The 22,405-nt window shown below is 44.8% G+C and overlaps 1 protein-coding gene across 2 annotated transcripts in view; it reads left to right on the top strand.

Moving 5' to 3' along the window:
* Positions 1–18,331: 18,331 nt before the first annotated feature.
* DUSP22 (dual specificity phosphatase 22) overlaps positions 18,332–22,405 on the top strand; it is a 78,668-nt gene continuing 74,594 nt past the window's right edge. The window contains exons 1-2 of one of the 2 annotated variants that reach the window (XM_075921338.1): positions 18,332–18,515; positions 19,178–19,273. In XM_075921338.1, coding sequence (XP_075777453.1) covers positions 18,377–18,515; positions 19,178–19,273 — 235 coding nt within the window. In that variant the 5' untranslated portion in view covers positions 18,332–18,376. Of the gene's footprint in view, positions 18,669–19,177; positions 19,274–22,405 lie in introns of both variants that reach the window. The other variant, XM_075921339.1, reaches the window with a different exon arrangement.

Below are 22,405 nucleotides of genomic sequence, written 5' to 3' on the forward strand. Positions count from 1 at the left end.
ACTCAAGCAAAGATTCCAAATTCTGCCTTAATAGGTACTGAAGGATTTGGTCCTAAATGTTTACATAAATGATAACTACAGGTTGTATCTCCCTTAACCAGGACTCTCTGGTTTGGCAACGTCTGTGGTCCAACAGGACCCAGGATGTTCCTGGACCACAGAGCCCAGGTATAGGGAGGTCGGGCAGTGGGGCAGGGGTACGACGAGGGGGCCAGTGACTCACCTGGGAGTCCTATGTGGGGGGAAGACATAGAGGGGCGGGTGGCACAGCGGAGACTTCCTCTCCCTGTGGCCAGGAGGTAACAGGGACCAGCAGCAGCTGTGGAGCTTCAGCCCTGGCCGTGGAGCTTGGGATCCAGCAGCAGCAGCTAGGGAGCTCCAACCTGGGGAGCCATGGCCAGGCAGGCAGCAGCCGCGCTGGGCTGGAGCCCTAACCGGGGACAGCAGAACAGCACCGGCCATGTTGGGAGGGATCTCCCTTGGACTGGCAAATCCCCTAGTTTGGGACTGGTCAGTTCCCAGAGGTGCCGGACGAGGGAGGTCCAACCTGTATTTTATTCTAAAACATTCTTATAATAAAGATCTCCTCTACCCTCCACTAAGAAACAATAGAAAAAAGTTATTGTTAAATACCAATAGCGTGCTCAAAGCTTTCAAAGACAATGCACAGTATCAGATTCTGCTCTCAGTTACACCAGTATACAGCTGAAGAAACTTCACTGAAATCAGTTGTAACTCAGATTGGAATGTCTTATTCAGAAAACTGTAAACCTCATTCTGCAAATAATAATGTTTCTTCCGAAATAGTTATTTCAAAATAGGGGCTGTGTAGACAGGGCAGCAGCAGTTATTTCAAAGTAAGAGGCCTCCAGCCCTTCCCAGAGTGCCCTGCTGGCCACTCTGTCTACACTCAGCCAAATTCTATATCCACCCCCCTTCCCCTGGAGCCCTTAAAGCTGCAGCCTCAGCAGAAAGGGCTTTTGGCACGCAGGAGGCCACGACAGCCATGAGCCACCCTGAAACTGCCACTGCCACTGAAGTAACCGCTGCCATGATGCCCTGCCTGAAGTGGTTCCAGGTGGCCTTAAATGCAAGTTAGCATCCAATCAGCGTGGATGCTCTCTTTCGAAATAACTAAGTACTATTTCAATGCGCATTTGGTGTGTAGATGCGCTATTTTGAAATATGCTATTTCGGAAGATATATTCTGGAATAGCTTATTCTGAAATAAATGTGCTGTGTAGACGTAGCCTTAGAATCCTATTTTTGAGGAATTCAGAATTTAAAAATCTGGATAAGGAAGACAGAATTAGTATCTTGAATGCTAATCTTGCTGTTTTTAAAATTGACCATTGAACAATATGGGTTCAGAGATCTTTCCCCCCAATTAGAAATGTATTGAAATTAGATCTGTTATAGAAAATACTATGGGAAACGCAATCAAATTCCCAGTGACCTCAAAGGATATTACAGTGCCCAGCCCCACTGAAAAATTAGGGAGTTTATTGAGATGGGTAAATTTTGGATTTACCTCCCAAAGTTGAAAAATGGGGTCACCTCTGCTACTGTTGCCCTACATTGTGTCTTTTATCTCTAGGGGCTCAAAAATATACAGTAAACTTCCGATAATTCGGCACCTTTAGGACCCAGAGGGTGCTTGATTATCAGATATGCTGGCGTACCGGAAGGGGGCTATTAAGGGCCTGGGTTGGGGGGAAGGTCGGCGGGGAACTGCGCAGCTTGGGAGAGGGCGGCGCTGCGGGACCAACCCAGCAGCACCCCAGCTGCTCTGCCCCTGGCTTCCCCAAGTCCGCCGCTGGTCATTTTCAGCAGCGGCTGACTTGGGGAAGCCAGGGGCAGAGCAGCTGGGGTGCTGCTGGGTTGGTCCCATAGTGCCGCCCTTCACCTGAGCGGCGCTGCGGGAGCAACCCGGCAGCACTCCAGCTGCTCTCCCCCAGCTTCCCCAAGTCAGCCGCTGGTCAGTTTCAGCAGCAGCGGACTTGGGGAAGCCAGGGGTGGAGCAGCTGGGGTGCTCTGTCCCAGGGCTTCCCCCAGTCCACGGCTGCTGAAACTGATCGGCAGCGGACTTGGGGAAGCCGGGGGTGTGCAGCTTCAATTGTCTGGCTGGCTGAAGCACTTCCGTGTTCCAGTTGGTGCCAGATTATCAGAAGTGCCGGACCACTGGATGCCGGACAATTGGAGTTTTACTGTATTTAATAATACATAGCATTGGTATGCCACAATTTAGGGCAGACAGTTTAAAAAAACCTGTTTTATCAAGTGAAACTGCAAGGGAGATGTATTTAAAGTGGCAAGTTAGAATTTGACCATGATATGGAGGTTAATGACCTGTACTTTCCAAAAGTGTCAAGAGATCCTTAATATCTGGGACCTTTAATATCCTTGAACCAAAAGAAAACAGCAGGGTGTTTCCAGGGCACTGTCTCAGTGCAAAGAACGCCACCTAGTCAATCCTCATTGCCATATCCTGTCAGCATCTTGGCTTTTTTTCTGGAGATTTGCCATCCAAATACTGGTGAGCCTCAAAACTCTCGTATGGATCACTTAGTGAATAATTAGTGCACGTCTACACAGCAGTATTATTTTGGAATAACGGACATTATTCTGAAATAACATAGTCCGAGTCTATGCTACAAGCTGTTATTTCAACATAATGTCAAAATTCTGGCAAGCTGGATGACTTCTTACTCTGACACTTGGAACCCTCATTTTATGAAGAGAAAGGGAACTCGGAGGGAGAGAGCTTTTTCTCAGACTTCCTGCTGCTGTGTAGACAGCGCCAAAAGCTGAAATAAGCTATTTCGACTTCAGCTACGCATTTGACGTAGCTCAAGGTACGTAGCTCATTTTGGTTTTAGCCCTGCTGTGTAGATGTGCTCTTAGTTTAGTTGAACACATTGTACCATTTCCTTAAGTAAAGAGGAAGCATTTTCTGTCAGCTTGTCTCAGCTGTATCCTTTGCAGTGTGTGTTAGTGAGTGGTGAGAAGAGATGGTGTTGATAAAGGTAGCTCGGCCCACTCTGGGGATCTTAACAGATCAAAGATAGAGTAAATAGCAGTTGAAAGGCCACTGAGTGCTACCAGTTTATCTCCAGCCAAGGGAAACCACCTTGCCCAGCAACAAATATAGGCTTAGAGAACAAGATGCTGTCTCTATCCATGGTACTTATATGATCCCTATTGTCTTTAATACTTTTAGCTCCATAGCTCTCCTGTAAGAAAGAGAAGTGTTATTATCCCCATTTTACAGACAGGGAACTGAGGTACCAAAAGATATACACTTGGTCGCATAGGAAGTCAGTATCAGAACAGGGAACTGAATCTGTATCTTCTGAATCTCTGCCACCCCTTCCACAGGAGCACTTCTGCTGTGACTGCGTTATGCCCTGGGATTCTGTGTGGGGCCAAAGGAAGCACAGACAAATACAAAGTTGTAGGTGGGGGAATGGCATTTTTTCCAAAAGCAGGAACAAAGAGGATAGTGTGGGGAGAGGGAAGAATGATGCCACCCACCACCAAATAAAATGGAAATGGCTCTGCCTTGGTATCCTCCTTTTTTGTCTCATCAATCGGTAAAACTATGCAAAATATGTCTGTTCCTGTTTGTACAATGGAGGGTATAAGAAGTGGATAGTTTGAACCTTTTAGTAGTGTCACTGATTTGTATGTTTTAAAAGCTAGTAGATCCGGGCCAGCGCAACACTGTCTGTATGTAGCTAAGTCCTGCATGTTGTATATAGCTAATACACAGGGTTATTTGGACCTCTTTGTACCAAGTTATTTCTCCCAGATTACATTAGTTGCATAAAGGTTTTGGCAAAATGCAGCCCATGGATTAGCATCACATGGGGCTGTTACCCTGATGCTCCACTGTCTGGATTGGATTCATGTACAAATGACAATTCACTGAAATCTGACGCATTGCCAGCAAACCTGGGAAAGGTTTGTCAGTTTCACTGTGAAATGAAACTTGCCTAAATCAACTTCTTCATGGACTCTCCTCCCACCAATGAGTGCTGGGGCTTCCCCTTCTTGGAAAGTTTTCTTCTCTGGCTCGTGATGTTATGATTGCCTCTGCTCTGATTCCCACCCAGCTATTCTGAGGAGCAAGTCAGCAAGCAAGCCTATTGCATCTCCTCAGTCTGGTGAAGGGTTTTCAGAGTGACCAGAGTTGAAAGAATAATTTAATTCACCCTAACATTCATGGGCTTGCCATTGTTTTAACCACCCCTGTGACTCTGTGGGTGCATAGGAGAGTGGAGAGAGTGCATGCCTCAATGGGGGCCAGACTGTGGGACATGGGCTGCTCTTCAGTGCCCCCTTCAAGACCACATGTGGGACTGCAGGTAATCCCTGCCTTAGTCTGCAAGATTTGGTCACCTGCATGGCATAGGGAATCCTGTGCTGTAAACTCGGTTCCAGTCTCAAACAATCAAGTAACAAAATAGCAACTCAGGATTCAGCTGTCTGCACTTTTAAACAGAGAAAAAAATCCTTAAAATTCAAATGCGTTAGGCACTTAGCATTAGGCACTGGCCTTGGTTCATCTGGGGGAGCTCCTCCTCTGTCCCAGTCTCACACAGCTCTTCACCTGAGCAAAAGAAGACAAGCCTTCTTAAATGGCCTATTAGTTCCTGATTGGTCTGTATTTCCTCCTGACCTTTTTAGGCCTCTGGAAGACTGTCTTGTTGGTCACCTGAGCAGGGAGCATCAGGGCACAGATGCCTCCAGCAGGAGAAGAGAAGGCCTCAGAGACTCTATCACACAGCTATAAACTCCAAAGAGCATGGATGTATGGTTTTGGCTCTGGTCCATCCCTAACTTTCACACTCCCTGTTAAAATGCTGGAAATATTGAGTGACCCCTTACAATTGCCGTGATTGACATTTCTTTCCTGGGCTAAAAACTGGAGCTAGAGCAAGATTGTCTAATGTCGAAGAAAATCCTTGTTGTGCCTAATGGTTCTCTGATACCTGCCAATGATCATTTTCTGAAGCCAAAGGGATTATGGCCTCAATCTCCTCCTCTAAGTTTCATTGCTATTTTTGTTTTTCGGGCCTGGTCAGTTCCTTTTTTTTTTCTGCTATTGCGGGGGGTGAGGAGGCATGAGGGTTTCTCAAAAATCAAAAAGGGGGTTTGATGCCAAAAAGTTTGGGAACCACTGGATTAGGGCATGCTGTGTGAGGTGAATGGGCACGAAGAGTGAAAGGGTACAGGGAAGAATCAAAACTCAGTTTTTTGTTGCTGTTGCTGTAATGGTCTCAGACATAAAGCACCTGTAGGTTTCACTGGTGTTTCACCCACAGCTCTTGTCTGACTGTTGTCCACTTTTGTAGAAATTATTGTGAAGTCATGATATGATGGTGGATAGCCGCTTCACCTGCCAGCTACAAAGGAGAACTAGCTGCAATGTTTTCACTTACTATTGCATCTTCTATGCTGGGATGTTGCCCAGCATTTTGCAACGTTAATCCGCTCAACGATGGTAAACGGAGAGTGGACTAGAGCTGTGTTAAACTTGAGTTACAAACCTGGGCCCTGGATTCTCAAAAGATTCATTGTGGCTTGTAATTTTTGGGGGGAACTGGTGGAGGGTTATACTTTGTTGTGAGATCTGCACAGAATGTGGTCATTTCCCTGAGTTTCAGCCAAGAGTTGGGTGGATGTTGAGGGTTTTAGTAGAGACATTTTCACTGAAGTTTTGGGTTCATTAAAATCTGAAGTGGAGTAAAACTCCAGGGAAATGAATAGATGGTAACTGAAATGGTTTGGCATCTGTCCCTGTTCATGGAAATTGCCATATGTTGATTGCATGAAAGAAAGTTATCTGCCATTTCACCACAGAACACCCGCTCCAACAACTAGAATACCTTATTTTGTTTGATTGTCTACTCCTGGGTTTTATTCAATGGAGGGAGAGATGGGAATAAGCTGAAAAAACTCAGATCTGAAGCCCAGATTTCCTAAAATACATATGTGTTTGGCCCTGGGAGTTTGGTTTAGGTCCGTATCCAAGGCCAGGTCTACACTACAAACTTATTTTGGTATATCTATATCTCTCACTGTTTGAAAAAGCCACCCCCCTAGAGTGACGCAGATGTAAGCCATGTGTAGAGTGCTATGTTGGTGGAAGAGTTTTTCCCATTGATTTAGTTACTGTCTCCTGGGGAGAGTGATTAAATATGCCAATGGAAACAGCTCTCCTGAGACTTATTTTATTGCTTTCTTTTGGGCTATTCCCCTTAGAATAAGAAGGCATCTAAATTTTGCTTCATCAGGCTGAAATATTTATTGTTCTGCTGAGCAACAGGCTAGTTTACAATGTAAAGAAATGAAACTGGTTAGTCCCGAACAGTACCTAAGGCCGATACCTTTTCCTATTCTGTTTTCTGTGTCCCTGGCTGCTCTCCACTCCCTGGCTGTGTCTACACTGGGCCACTTATTCTGGAAAATCAGCCGCTTTTTCAGAATAAGCTGCGAGCTGTCTATACTGGCCCTTGAATTTCCGGAAAAGCAACGATGCTCTACTGTACAAAATCAGCCGCTATTCCGGAAAAACTATTCTGCTCCCGCTCGGGCATAAGTCCTTATTCCGGACGGAACACTGTTCCGGAAAAGGGCCAGTGTAGACAGCCCAGTAGTCTTTTCCGGAAAAGCGCGTCTACATTGGCCACAGACGCTTTTCCGGAAAAAAGGCTTTTCCGGAAAAGCAGCCTGCCAATGTAGACTCTCCTTTTCCGGAAAAACTGAAAACGGAATAGTATTCCGTTTTAAGCATTTCTGGAAATTCATGCCAGTGTAGACACAGCCCCTATGTTAATAGATCTGAGTGAAGGAAAAGAATAGCATTGAGATATGCCATTTGTATTATTGGTGAATACTGCTGATGTAAATAAAGGCTGCCCCAGGATGTACCAAGTGAAGAGAATGCTATTAACTTAGACTTTTTTTTTCCTCTGACAGTTTCATACTCTTTTCTCCTTAAAGAGTGGAGTGCACGTTTGATCAGCTTGGCTTAATGCAAGGGTGGGAAACCTTTTTTGGGTTGGGGGCCGCTGACCACAGAAAAATCAGTCGGGGGCTGCCCACAAGTGAGAAACAAATAAAAACAACACTCCCCCACACCAAATCCTCACTGATGTGACTCCTGACTGAAAAGGAGAAAGACACTCCCAACATTCCCCTTACTCACCAAAGCCACGTGGGGCCCAGGCTAGTAGATTTCATGTGCTCCAGCCCCGTCTGCTCCTCAATGCTGGGGGAAGCTCTGAGCCTCGGGGGCCAGATTCAGGTAAGTTGGGGGCTGCATCCAGCCCCCAGGCTTTAGATTCTTCACCCTTGTTTTAGTGTTTGTGACCCTGTGGATCTAAGAGAAAAATTTTGCCCCCAGATGTAATAAAGAGACGAGGCAGACGGATGGGCTCCATGCCACAAAGTTCAGAACCTGATCCATTAACAGGTATATGAGTGACAGACTTTGGTGGCAGTGAGTTTGGGTCTGAAGTTTTGGTTTAGGCTCATCTCTAGTAAAGAACAAAAGAGAGTTCCAGCAGGAATTATGAGGTGAACACATTTAGAGGTATGGTAAACCGCACCCATCAAATTCTAGCAGCAGTAGACCCCATCTTAGAACTATCAAGATAAAACCATGAATTGCACTAATTCAGTGTAAACAAAAGATGTCAGTCAGACACAGAAAAAAAGACAGACTGATTTAATAACCCATCACCCCGAAAGTGTTCACACTCATCTGTCATCATGATACATTAATGATTATTTTTACTTTCTTTGTTTATACAATGGGAAATCACTGAAGATGCTCATGTGCAAAAAACCCTAAATCTCACTTTTGTGAAGCTCCTTTGTTTCTTTCAAGTGTTCTAGAAATGCTTCCAAGTTCCTGTAAATGCCCCCACACTTCACACTCAGTCTGGAATGTGAAACTACTCTTGACCCTAGAGAAGCTGCAGAGTGAATCACTACATAGACATGAAAGAAGAAGAATGCGGAGAACAGAAAGTATGTGAATTGTGAAGACAGAGCACAGGGGAGGTGGCAAGACAACAGGGGAAGTTTACAAGGGTACATGGTGCTAGGCCAGTGGTTCCCATACTTTTTGGCATCATGCTCCCCTTTTTGATTTTTGAAAAACCCTAACCTCCCCCCCCCCCCCAAAATAGCAGCAAAACTCCTGAGCGGGGCAGGAACTTGATGGGGGAGGGGGAGGGAGATGGGTCACCTCGCGCCCCCCCTGGAATTTCTGCACACACCCCAGTTTGGGAATCCATGTGCTAGACATTGGAGGGAAAGGAAGAAATAATTGAAAAACCTACTTCCATCGGGTTATACCAACGTAGAAGAACGACCTATGGCACAATATGGGGCCTAATCCTCATGTTCTCTTTGACATCACTCACAACTCTCGCTGACTCTTATGGGAGCAGGATCAGATCTGTATTTTGTGTTCAGGATCAGCACTTTCCTCTGAAATCCGTGAGCACCTTTAACAAGCTGTATCTCTAGCCAATGCTTAATGCCATTTCGTCATTTCAAATGTCACACACTTCCCTGCAGTGCTGAGTCACCTTATCACAACATATCATGGTCCAATTCTTGAAGCCCTCGGACTAAATTCTGCCCTTTCAGCTCCCCAGGAGTAACTCTGCCATTGCATAAGATTGTAAACTTCCCCTGCGCTTGTACCATCGCCCCTGCATTCAGTCTTCACAAATCGTGTACTTTCTGTTCTCCCCATTCTTCTTCTTTGGTGGAGTGCCTATGGATTTACAGCTGTGTAGCGAAGCAGAATTTGGTTCTCATATTTTACTCAGATAAGCTGATTGATAGGGACCATCTCTCCAAGAGAAGTATTTGAATGTGACCCTCTCTTTGCACCCCTCCCCCCACTTTTTCCTTGGCATTTGCAGATATGACAATAACCCCTGTCCATGCAGTTTTTGAAGGGTGCAGGGACTGTGTAGGAACCAGGTACAGTGAGGGGGTAGATTTTGGGAGGAAACTCATAGCCCCTTCACCAGCCCCTGGGGGAATCTGCTGAAAGGTTAACATAGCCGGAGACTGCATTTATTCTCTATGAGTCCCTTTTGTTATGGGGAACTCCCCCTTAAGGGGGAAATCCAGGTTCAGCCAGAGATGGGGGAATCCCTGATAGTGGGAGCTGGGGGCAAAAGAGGGAAAAGGAGGACCCACAAACTAGTGCAGATCTGCATGGACTTCAGGGGACAGGAGATTTGGGGGTTTGAACCTGTTGTTAGTTCTGAAGCAGAACAAACTGTCCCCAATGGGAAAACTCAGGTTTTTTTTTTCTCTCTCTCAGGCCCTTCCACAGGAAAAGCAATCTGTTTGGCTGAAACCAATGGGAATTTTGCCTGAGTAAGCAGTCTCAGGATCTTTTTGAGGGGATTTTTATCCATGTTTCTGTATTACCCATGGGTACAAGAGATTTATTAGAACATGAACATATTGGCCAGCAACCAATATTTTCATTTTCTAATAATCTTAGAACATTTGGTCCCAGGGCTGCTTCCATTGACTAGACCGTAAACTACCATCTCTCTCTCACATATCCCATTGGAGAGGTTGCTGGCAGTCTGGCTCAATATTTAGAACCAGGATGAGTGCTCCTGGGTTCAGAGCCAAGGTCATATCAGAAACCAAGAGCCAGGGTCAGGAAGGCTATGCTGGCCTGAAGCAAGAGCCACTGGAACTGCAAGAAGAAACATGGAACACTGAGGCTCCAGGGATGAGTTGCTGTTGCTTAGCTTAAAAGCAGCTTTGCTGGCCCTTCAGTCACTGGGATGGGCTAGCTCCAACCTCAACCCATCTGATCAGCCTGGAGACTAGCCTGGTTAGCTGCAGATGCTCAATCCAGGCACCTCCGAAATGGCTAAAGAAATAGTCACACAAACTTTTTCAGTGAGCCGCCAACACAGCTGTCCCACCTTGAAGTAATAGAATATTGCAATGGGGTACATGGAGCTCTGACCCTTCTGTGTCCTGCATATTTAAATGTAAGGTGTTTCCATCTGCTAAGGAGCACAGGCATCAGGGCCCTCAGCACAGACAGGATCTTACAGAGTGAGTTGCACGCTCTGCCTCCTGTCATGGGAATTCGGTATTTGCTCTTTGTTCGCCTACTGTCCTCCTCACTCTAAAATAAATCATCCAGACTGAAAGACTACGATTTACTCTTTGCTCATGGAAAATATAATGGGCCTAGTTCTCATTTGCACCAAGGCCTTTTACAAAGCTTTGCCAGCGAAAGGAGCCTTGAAATGGATGTACATGTGCACCCATTTTATGGACACTTTGGGTGTGTCTAGACTACTGAGCTTTTTTCGAAAACAGTGGCCTTTTTTCTGAAAAAACTTCACCTGCATCTAGACTGCCGTCGCGTTCTTTAGAAATTAAATCGAAAGAACGCGGCAGTTTTTTTCGAAATTGGTAAACCTACTTTTACCAGGAAGAACATCTTTTTTCGAAAGAGCTCTTTCAAAAAAAGGCGTTCTTGACCGCAAACAAGGATTTTTCAAAAGAGAGCATCCAGATTGCCTGGGTGCTCTCTTTCGAAAAAGCAGCTTGCTTTTTTGAAATCTTTGAGGCTGTCTAGACGATCTCTTTCAAAAGAGGCTTGTAGTCTAGACGTACCCTTTCTGTTGCTAGAGTTGTGTCAAGGGGCGCTACCATGAGTGAGACTAAGGCCCAACACATATGATGCAGTGGTGGTAGTGTTTGTACTGTGGTCGTACTTAGACTAATATGGATACCTTCATACTTTCCAAATATTACTAGTCTAATGCGTGAACATTTCATGCTGTGTGAGAAAACCATTTTCATTTTTTCTAAATGCGTGATTCTTCTGAATATCAGCCCATGTCTACACTACAGCTGCTTCAGCACTGACACTGCTTACATGGGGACGGGTTTTTCACTCACTGTAGATAATCCACCTCTCCGAGAGGAGGTCAATAGGTTGAAGGAAGAATTGTTCTGTTGACTTAGCCACATCTACACTAAGGCTTCAGGCTGTGAAAAACCTGAGCAAAGTAGCTTTTTGATCTAATTTTGAAGTGCAGATCACATCTCTCAGAAAGTTACTAGCACTGCCTGCTATGCCATATATCAGTGTTTCTTAAACTTTTTAAGATGGAGGAACACCAAACAATAATTTTTTTTTTTTTTGTGAGGAACACCAAGGACTTTTTGTTGAGCAAAAACAAAAAAAGAGGCAGGGGAAAAGTTATTGAGCGAAAAAAAAAGAAAAGGAAAAATAGGGTCGGGGGAAAAAAAGTCGCTCCTCTTTAAGGGTGGCTAGTTTGAACTCTGTTATTTTCCGCGGCACACCGGTGTGCCATGGAACACAGTTTAAAAAACACTGCCCTATATAATTCTGCTAGCTGGAGTTACCCGGCATTGCTCGGGAAACTGGAGGAACAAAAATGTAGAAAAACAGTAGTCCATTATCTTTTTTGAATGGTAGAAAAGTTGAACTGATTTCTATAGGGATTAAAATATAGGTCCGCGTCAACCCCTGGGAATGGGTGTGATCCCAGGTGGAGTGGAGTTTACACACACAAGGGGCACCCCAGCTCGTGCCCAGGGCTGCAGGTGCTGCGGGGGGCAGGGTGGGTGCCCAAGCTGTTGTGTGCGTGGGGGTTGGGGCACTGCATGCTAGCATGGGGGAAAGGGGAAAGATAGTCGCTTACGTAACCTCGCGAGTGGGAGGGGGCAAGTCCCGGATGGTGCTGGGGGCTGCAGGCGGCAGGCACGGGACCTAGGGTGGGTGGGGCGACCCCTGCAGCGCAGCGTGGTGGGTTACTTTTTTATTTTTACAGATTGAGCTTGGCCCGAACGGGTCCAAAAGTACCTTAAAACCTTCTCCTGGATGAAAGGTTATCCCATGCAAAGTTTGGTTGTGGTAGCTCTTATAGTGTCCAAGTTACTAGCGCACAAACTTACACACATTCTCCTTTATATATTAGATTAGTGCTATTAATAATTAGTTGTATTAATGTTCCACTTAGGGGCACCAGTCAAGAATCCAGGATCCCATTGTGCTTGGTGCTGTACAATTACAGAGCAAAAAGACAGCTGCTGCCCAACTGACCTTACAATGGAAGTATAAGGGAAAGACAAACTAACACAGACAGATGGGGAAGCACAAAGAAACACTGAGAGGCTGTGTCTAGACTGCATCCCTTTTCCGAAAAAGGGATGCAAATTAGACACATCGCAATTGCAAATGAAGCGGGGCTTTAAATCCCCCCCACTTCATTTGCATAAACATGGCTGCCGCTTTTTTCCGACTCGGAGCTTTGCCGGAAAAAAGCGCCAGTCTAGATGGGGATCTTTCAGAAAATAAAGCCTTTTCTGAAAGATCTCTTATTCCAAGGAATTCCTTATCCAAGGAACAAGGGATCTTTCGGAAAAGGCTTTATTTTCCGAAAGATCCCCGTCTAGACTGGCGCTTTTTTCCGGCAAAGCTCCGAGCCGGAAAAAAGCGGCAGCTATGTTTATGCAAATGAAGTGGGGGGGATTTAAAGCCCCGCTTCATTTGCAATTGCGATGTGTCTAATTTGCATCCCTTTTACGGAAAAGGGATGCAGTCTTGACACAGCCAGACAATATTGGTCAGCATGATAGGCTGTGATTTCAGCACACTGAGAGCCTCATCCTTGCCAAGCATGACAAAGGAGAGTTTTAAGGAGGGATCTGAAGGAGGCTCATGCTTCTGTTTTGCAGATATTTATGAGGTGCTCCTCAGGAGAAACAAAAATGCTTGTCTGAAAATTTAACAAGGGGGAGATGGAAGCTGGCATCATGAATGATTGGCCAGGTGGGGGGAGGGGGTGCTGGGGCTGATATTTCAATAGTGAATGAGAGATGATAAATTAAGGTGGGGGGCAGGGAAAGGGGTCAGCCAGAGAAGAACCTTGGAAGTGCAGAGAAATCGTTTATTTTTCATGTGACTGCGAAGAGAGAGCCAGTGGAGGGAACTAAACAAGAGGTGACCTGGGAAAAGCAGAAGACTAGAAAATTGTCTTTGCAGCAGCATTCTGAATAGATATGGTTGCAGAAATAAGGCTGTTGCCATAGCTGAAACATGAGATGGTGAAAGCCCCAGTGAGAATTCATCTGTGTGGATGCATAGGTAAAGCCACATTGCAGAGGTGTTCTATTGAAAGAGTGCAAAATATAGATGCAACCTAGATATGAAGACCTAGAGAAAAATGTGAGTCAAAGATAACACCCAAGTCGAGAAATTTAGTGACAGGCAGGGTGGTGGTGTTGTCTACGGTGACTGAGAAAGAAATTTGGAGGGCAGGGAATAATTTAAAGTAGTGTTTTAGCCATGTTGAGCATAAACTGATGGAAAAACATCTCTGAGGAGACATTAGACTGACAGGCGAGAACTGGGTAGGAACCAGATATTCCTTTTGATGAGAGAATCTATTATACTGATTCTCCCCACCCCACATGCAGAAATAGAACAGAAAAAATATGAAAAATTTCCCAAAATCACACTTTGACAAAATTACTAGGTTTGGGCCAATTTCAATGTTTTGTTTAGATAAAAATCAAAGCATTCCATTTTGATTTTAAGCTTCAAAAATGTGTTTTATATAAAAACAATGAATTTTCCTTTGAATAGCTATTTAAAAAATCCAAATATTTTGTTCTGAAAATGGTGACCATGGCCATTTTAATATTAGTGAAATACTTCAGTTTTTCTAACTCTTTTGCACCATTTCATTTAAATTAATCCATTTTTCTAAATGTCCTGATCAGGCCCACTGATAGGGTCGGAAAGGGACAATTGCCCAGGCCCCTTGGCCACTGTTGCCGGCGGTAGCAGAGCAGAGCTAAGGCATGCTTCCTGCCTGCATTCACTCCGTGCTGCTCCTGGAAGTGACTGGCACATCCCTGTGGCCCCTGATTGTGGGCAGAGGGTTTCCATGCACTGCCTCTATCCCAAGCACCAATTTTGCAGATCCCATTGGCCAGGAATTATGGCCAATGGGAGCTGCAGAGACAGTACCTGCAGGTAGCAGCATGAGACACTCCACATACACACACACGACCCACTGCTGAGGAGCTCCTGCCGGAGGTGTGTGCCAATCACTTTTGGGAGTTGCCCGAGGTAAGCGCCAACCCTCTGTCGCCATCCTGCACCCCAGCCCTTGCCTCATCCCAGAGCCAGCATCTTGCACCCAAACTACCTCCCAGAGTCTGCACCCCACCGCCTATGAGGATATGGGTGAGCAAGGGAGAGAGGGGGGATTGAGTGAGCATGGGCATGGCCTCAGGGAAGGGGCAAAATAGGGCAAGGGTCTTTAGGTTTGCCTAATTAGACAGTTGGAAACCCTACCAGGTGTGCATGTGGGGGTTGTGCCTGAAGAACCCATTCAGCAGTGCAACCGGCAGCTCGCTGGACACCAGCCAGAGCAGGTGCGGCAGTGCTCTCATGGGTGCAGCTTGTGAATGTATGTGGGGACCCATTGACTCTTTTGCCCTGGGGCCCAGAATTGCTGTCAATGGGGCCTGGTTCTGATTTTAAAACTGGCATTTTTTGTCAACAAACAAAAAGAAATTTCCAACAGCTTTAATACAGGTGAAACTGTAGTTTGAACAGGAGACAGACCGATCTCCTAGTCGCCCGCATGGAGATGGCAGCTGACTGTGTTTGGGTGAGAGTACCCAAAGGTAAGGTCTAAGGAAGGGGACAAAGGACAGAGCCCTGTGGAAGCTCCATAGAAAATTGAAGGAAGAATGAAGGAGCAATTAGAGAGGTAAGAGCAAAGGTGAAAGTGGCTCATTGTGGTCTGGTGCAGCGCTCTGGTAAGAACCAGCCAACAGATTGGCCTGCACCCGGCTGACTTTTTGCTCCTCTCTATCAGTGGCCCTGCTGGTAGCATCTGGCAAAACTGCTGTGTTGCTCCTTTTGCTTCAGGTAAGTGCTTGATTCCAACCCCAGCTTCAGTCCTGAGCCCTCCCCTGTAGCCTAAATCCCTCCTAGACACCAAACCCCCAGTTCTGAGCCCCTTCTGCCCCTTAAATCCTTCTCAACTTCTGCACCCCAAGCCCACCCCAAACCTTAACTCCCACCTACACCCCATATCCTCACCTCAACCTCCTGTCCTAAGCCCTGGACCCACACTCCAAACCCCAGGGCCCCAGCCTGGAGCCCTCTCTTGCACTCAAACACCTCATCCCCAGCCTCACCCTGGAGCCGTCACTCCACCTTGCACCATAACCCCCTGCCTCTACTCATAGTCCTTTCCTGCACTCTGAACCCCTCATTTTTGGCCCCTAGGGGCCCCACAAAATCTAATAGCCCCAGGTCTCCAAAACATTTAATCCAGCCCTGGTTCCAGTGTCTCCTTTCACCCCTGGATAAGAGAACAGTCACGGAAGCCAAGGAAGGACAAGATTTGAAGAAGACCGTGGTCAGCTGTGTTAAGTGGATGGGCTGGAGGAGGAAAGCAGATGAGAAATTCTTACAGCTGTGAAAGAGGATGAGGAGAGAGTTCTAGGGGGGGAAGGGGAAGAGAAGGCAAGCTGAGGGGAAGCCCATGGTATATTTCATTAGTTTTCTCTCATGAGAAATTGTCAAGATCTATTCTTATTTGTCACTCATTATGAGACAGTGTCTAGAAGGCTCGGCCACATCTCTAGGTTGATTAATGAGCTCAGCTGGGTTTAGGGTGGCCAGACATCCTGATAGTAAGGGCTTGTCTTGTATCGGCAACTATTGTCCTGCCCTTCCCTCCTCCAAAAAATGGATTTTCCACATTTGCTATCCGATCACTCTAGCTGGGCTGTGGTAGGAGTGGCTGAAGGCCGTCAAACAGGCTTGATTTTAAGCTCAGCAGCAGATAGTTGCTGGCTGCTCAACATTTCTGCTCTTTCCCTGTCTTGTTGCTAGGGATGTAATAGTGTAGTCAATTAACTGATCAACCAATAAACAAAAGCTTATAGGTTAATGCTATAGGCTACACACATTTCATCCCCCTCCCTTGCCAGTACATTTTTTAACATGTTGGCCAGCAGCCCGGCTCAGTCTTGGCTTGTGCCAAGTCCGGGACCTGTCCCTGCTGCAGCTCTGCATTTAAAGTGTATTAGGAGCTGGATAGGCAGGCAGCCTGGCTTATTCCTGGCTTGTGCTGGATCTGGGATCTATCCCTGTCGCAACTCTGCATTTAAAGTGTATTGGGAACAAGGTGGGCAGGAAGCCTGCCTCAGTTCCAACTCCCACTGGGTTTGGGAGCTCAGACCCCACCCTGGACAGGGGCTGCTCTTCTGCCCTGAGGAGCTCCCTGACATTGTGCGCTGCTGCCTCTGCATCAGAGGCAGAAGTGCAGGGCAACAGGCAGCCGGTCCATGAAGGGAGCTGTTTTTTAAACTGGCTCCCCTCATGGACCAGCTCCCACCTGGCACCTCACGCTGCTGCCTCCCTCTTTAACATCCCTATTTGTTCCTGTCCTTCTCTAGTCCATGTTCCTTCCTGGTTCCTGCTCCAGCTCTTAACTCCTGGCTCTGGTTCCTGACTCTAGTCCTGACCCCTGGCTCTTGTTTCTGATTTCCAAACTCAGCTCCATCCCTTGGTTCCCAGCTCCACTTCCTGGCCCCCTGAGCCCAGTTCTAACCATTGAACTGAACTGTCGGCCACCATTCTGACAGGTTGGATCCCCATTGCACTAGGAACTGTATAAACATAAAGTAAACAATAATCTCTGTGCCAAAGAACTTACAAATCTAGCTCAACATTAGGTTGTATTTGTTGTTATGAGTGCAGTCATGCCATCTTTTGATGTGTTCGCATTCAGTAAGATTATTCATTTCCATAGATAGTGCTCCTCAAAATGCACCAAAAGTAATGAAAACAATATGTTGACAGAAAATGAACTTGAACCTGCTCCTAGTGATGTCAAAGGCAAAAAGCCCTACTGATTTCAGAAGGTGAACGATTGGACCCTATCTATCAACAGCCTGTGTTGTTGTGCTGACTGAAAATGAGAGGTGGAGAGAGAAAGAGTAAGCAAACAAGAAGCCCAATGACATCGTAACATGGAAAAGAAACTACCCTGTTACATAAAAAGCTCTTATGCAGACTAGTTGGAATGAATACTCCTCTTACATAGAAATATTGAAAGTTATCTTTCATTTTATCTTGTTGATACAAAATCAGGAAGTTGCTCTTCCTCTGCATAATTCCCTTCAGTCTGGTCAATTTCAGCTCCATTGCTGAGTGTGGACAGTTGAGGTCCTTATCCTACATTCCTTATATAGGTAAATAAGGTCAACGAGGACTTTGCCTGCATAAGGACTGTTACATCCAACAATATAAAACTAGAAATGTAAATAGAGGGATCAGATTTAGAAAACTAAATTTCTAATATTACAAGCATAAATGACCTAAAACAAAGTATTTCAAGTTGAAAATGAAAATCACACAAAAATCAGTAAAATCTTTCATAATGGACCAGAGGGTGAGAAAGGGTCTGGGAAGTTCCACCAAAACCATTTTTTTCTGAGGTTTGATTAAACCCAAACTTGAATTTTCCCCACCCACTCATTTAACACCTGATATTCAAAAGTACTCAGAGCAGAGAGAAAGTCTAAGGAAGACTTTAGTTTCAGCTGCATTTCTTATTTTTGCATGGCAGGATCAAAAGTGAATCACAAAATCTAATCTCAGTCATTTTCTCAGGAATTGGGAATCTCATCTGGAGGCTGCAACATAACAGGAAATGCATATCACACAAAATCACACTGAGAATCTCTTTAAAAGGTCCATTAATAAAAACTGTTGGTACATTTGTTAAATTGCACACAAGGCTTGCACTTATTTAGCTTGTTATTAAAAAATGGATGAGGTGCAAAATAATGCTTTCAGTTACACCACTATATATTCCAAGTAATTTCTCAAGCACCATGGAGGGAGAAAAGTACTACATATAGCTTTAGTGTTCACTAGTTTGTTTGTATTTTATTGTTATTTGAATTACAATGATGCAATCTTCCACCATCAGCAACAGAGCTGAAATTAACCAGATTTAAAACGCATAGCACAAGCAGCTTCTTTATTTTGTATTAACAAAATAAAGGCATTTTTCATGTTACAATATTTCTGGGTAAGTAGGTTGCTCATTCCAGTTACTCTGCAGAAGTGCTTTTTTATGTAACAGAGCAGTTTCTTTTCCACATTGTGATGTCACTGGGCTCCATGTTGTGCTGACTGAAAGTGAGAGGTGGGGGCATGCCCACAGTTCAACCCTAAGTCACCCGAGGGCAGGCCAACTTATAGCCATTGCAGTAATTACTGCAGTGGCTGATGTCCATACTACCATCCTTATGTTGGTGGTGTGCATTCTCACCAGGAGCTGTGTTGTGGGATGAGAACCAGAGCTTCTCCCTCCCCACTGGAACCCAGCTGTTCCCCAGGGCTCTTGGCTCTCCACTTTCAACTGGGAGTAAGACAGCAGCTGCCTAGGCTTCTCGCCAATCCGCTCCTAGCTGGAGAGGGCGAGGAGGAGAGAAGAGAGGGAAGGGGCCAGCTGCTCAGGCTTCTCAATTCCCTGAGCAAGAAGCCTCTGGGCAGCAGCCGAGCTGGGAGTGTGGATAAGGTTGCCAGCTCTGAAGCTATTCTGGGAGATTTTTTCGCGATCGGGGCTTTTTTGCGGAAAACAGTCCCGTGCTGTTTACACTGGCCCTCTTGCGCAAATGATTTGTGCAAGAGGGCTTTTGCCCGAACGGGAGCAGCACAGTATTTCCGCAAGAACACTGACGATCTTACATGAGATTGTCAGTGTTCTTGCGGAAATTCAAACGGCCAGTGTAGACAGCTGATTTTGTGGAAAAACTTGCCAGTCTAGTCACAGCCTACATGTTTTGTTAGTCTTTAAGGTGCTGCTAGACTATTAGATGTTTTTTAAGTATGGTCAGTAGTATCAGTCATCCAACAAGTAGAGGAGAAGTTTGTGTAGGCTTTGAAATTTGGCATAGAAAATGTTAAGACTTTGAAAAAAGCAACATCTGCGTATTCTAGGAAAACAGAGAAAACAAATGAGCCCTATTTAGGTTTTATGCTGTTTATTTAAATAGCTACTTCTTGTTTATTGGTGCTCTCTCATAGATATCACCTACTCCCCTTTCTCTTACCTGGATTCCTGTCTCTGCACGTGTGAAATGTTCGGGATCAGATCCGCGTCAGGACGACTGAAACTTGCTGGTAAAGTACAAACAGAAATGAGGACTTTATTTAAGAGTGAAACTTCAGACTTCTCTAACTTTGCCCTGAATATTATTTGAGAGAGGCCTTCCCCAACATTCTGTTTCGGGGATGTTCTCAGGTTTTAAAAATTCAGGGTAGAATTTTCAGAAGTGCTCATCATTGGCCTTTCTTCTGCTGAAGTTAACGGTAACATGCCAACTGACCTTAATGCAAGCAGAATTAGGCCAACACAAAGTGATTTTGAAAATCCCACTCATAGATGATCCCACACTGTTCAGAAAATTAGCTGTCTGGAAAAAAAATTATTATTTAAAATTAGCATAACCTAAGATTAGGGGTTACAGTTTACAAACTAGAAATATATTCCCAGAATAGGTGCCAGGCCAGCTCTACTTTTTTTTTTAAGCACACATACCTCTCCTGCAATGACTTCAATACAACAGATCAGCAATCAACCTTTAGCAATCTAAGCATGGGTCTAGACAGAGGTGCTATTTTGGGATACTTTAGGTATCCCAAAATAGCGTTTTCCTTGTCTTGACAGCATGCTCGTTATTGCAAAATAGCTTTCAAAATAATGGGCATGCTATTCTGATGTCCCTGTAAACCTTGTTCCACAAGGATCAAGGGACATTTCAGAATAGTGCTCTATTTCATGCCAAATTTCAAAATAAGCTATTTCGAAATGAACTCGAAATAAGCTACACAATTTGCTTAGCTCAAATTGCGTAGCTTACTTCGAGCTAAGGGTGCAGTGTACACCCACCCTATGAGTCCCCACATCATTGAATGAAATTTTGGAAAGCCACAAACAATTGAACAATATTCACAATACCACCACCACCAAAAAAAAGTATCCAACAAGTTTATTGCCAAGTAACACCTGAAATATTCATGAAACTGCTAATAATGGCTACAGTATCAGGATGGCCTCATTTCCCAGAAGTCTGAGTCTGTTGACTTTGCTGACAACCATATATCTGTCTCCATTTGTGTTTTTATTTGAAGCCACAATTTTCTCTCTGCCCAACCATCAAATTAATACCATATTAGGTCATCGCCCGATGCATCACTCCACCCCAAGCAGAGAATCAGGCTAAGGAGAACCATGGGCTGGTTACACTAGGCTCTATTCTGAAAAGCCATGATGGAAGAACGGTACCCTCTGACTCTACAGAAGCTGTCTCTCCATGCAGTCAGATGCTTACTGAGGTTCCCACAGCAAGTTTTTCCTCATTTTTATGCTGTGAATCCTCTGGTGTAACATACAGCTAAGGGGAAATGAACTGGATTCCATTCCATCAGATGTACCAGCAGCAGAACTGTTGGCTAAATTCCTGTCAGTTTTACATGTTCAAATACATTGAAGACTACGCTTGAGTCTCAACAAAGACTCTGGCTAGCTCACCCATTACAAAGATAGCTTCCCCAATTATCACCTCTAATACCATTAACTCACAGACATTTACCTTTCCCACCTCTAATACCATTAGCTCACAGACATCTACCTCCCCCCCCCCCGCATTCCCCTTCTGTTCTGAAATTTGATTTGTTCTTGTCATATGTGTTCATCATTTTTTTTTAACTATAACCTTTGGTATATATGGTTGTGACAATTTTTTTCCACTATTTGATCTGAGGAAGTGGGTCTGGCCCACGAAAGCTCATCATCTAATAAACCATCTTGTTAGTCTTTAAAGTGCTACATAGTCCTGTATTTTATTGAAGACTATCGTACTATGTAAGCCCCAGATTGCATCTGAATCCTTCTTGTGTGTTAGACATCACTTTGGGCACAAACATCCCCGTCTACCATGCTGTTTCCTGGAATGGCTACCTTGATCTGTTTCTAGCATTTTTTTAAAAAGGCTAGTTTGTTGGCCTGTTCCTTTCTCTCAACCTGGAGGCCCAGTATACTGTTTTTGTCTGGTCCCTATGCTTGGACCAGTCTGTCTTGTGTGACCATATTAGGACCACTGGCATACCTCTGAGTCCACGAAGCACACAAACCTTCCCACCACATCAAGGTACCCAAGGAAGGTGAGGAATCAGCAGAGGTCATAATTTAGTTTGCAGACCCTTTATCACTGATGAAAATGTTTGAGAAGGAAAAATTCTATCGACTTTTAACCTCCTGGTTGATTTTATATGCTGTCCGTTATAAAAACATTGTATTTGGAAGCTGAACATTGATACCCCATGGCCTTTGGTACGTAATCACTTTTCAGAATAGAGCCGCATGTCAAATACTGACTCTTACCTAATCTCTAAAACCTAACACTGCCCTAGGGGAACACACAACGAAGTAGGTGTTAATGTATGAAAAGATTCCTATTTTATCTCAAGGAAGTGCAAATGAGATGTACCTGGAATTAATTCTTCAGGTTCAACCCTTCTGAATGTAACCAGTGTGTCTGAAAGGAAAGCATTAGTGGGTAGAATTAGTTGGAAAATGGTTTCTCCTTCTTTCCCAGGGGACAATTTTGAGTAACCCCCCCAAACATTTTCATGGAAAAATGTTCAGTGTTTGTAAGGAAGACCAGGCACATTAGTTTTACAGTGAGGTAAATGAAGTAAACCCCTGGAAGAGTATAGGGCTTTTATCTCACTGTGGTGCCAGGTCTTCACTGTGGGTGCATTAACACAGCACCCTAAACTCAAAATAAGATATGCAATTTGCACTACACAACTTGCATATCTTATTTCGAATCTATTTTGAAATAGCTTATTTTGAAATTTGGCACATGTACGCAGCACCAGATTTCAAAATAATGTGCTATTTTGAGCCCTCCCTTATCCCTCGTGCAATGAGGTTTACCAGGATGGTGAAATAGTGTGCCTGTTATTTCGAAAAATATTTCAAAACAACAGGCAGCTTGTGTAGACACGGGGTAGCTATTTCGGGATACCTCCAGTATCCCGAAATAGCCGTGCATCATAGACGTACCCAGTATTATTACCTTAGGCTAGCTTGTGCATATTAATTAAAAATGTACCTTTTTAACACTGAAGACAAGGCCCCTGTTAGCAAATAGCTGATTCAATATACACTGAGGTATCCCATGATACAGCAATTTCATAAAGTCAGTCAGAATTCCTGTTTTACACAGACAGATTTCCCACATTGTC

Source organism: Pelodiscus sinensis, chromosome 2, assembly GCF_049634645.1.
Source record: "Pelodiscus sinensis isolate JC-2024 chromosome 2, ASM4963464v1, whole genome shotgun sequence".
Lineage (NCBI taxonomy): Eukaryota > Metazoa > Chordata > Testudines > Trionychidae > Pelodiscus > Pelodiscus sinensis.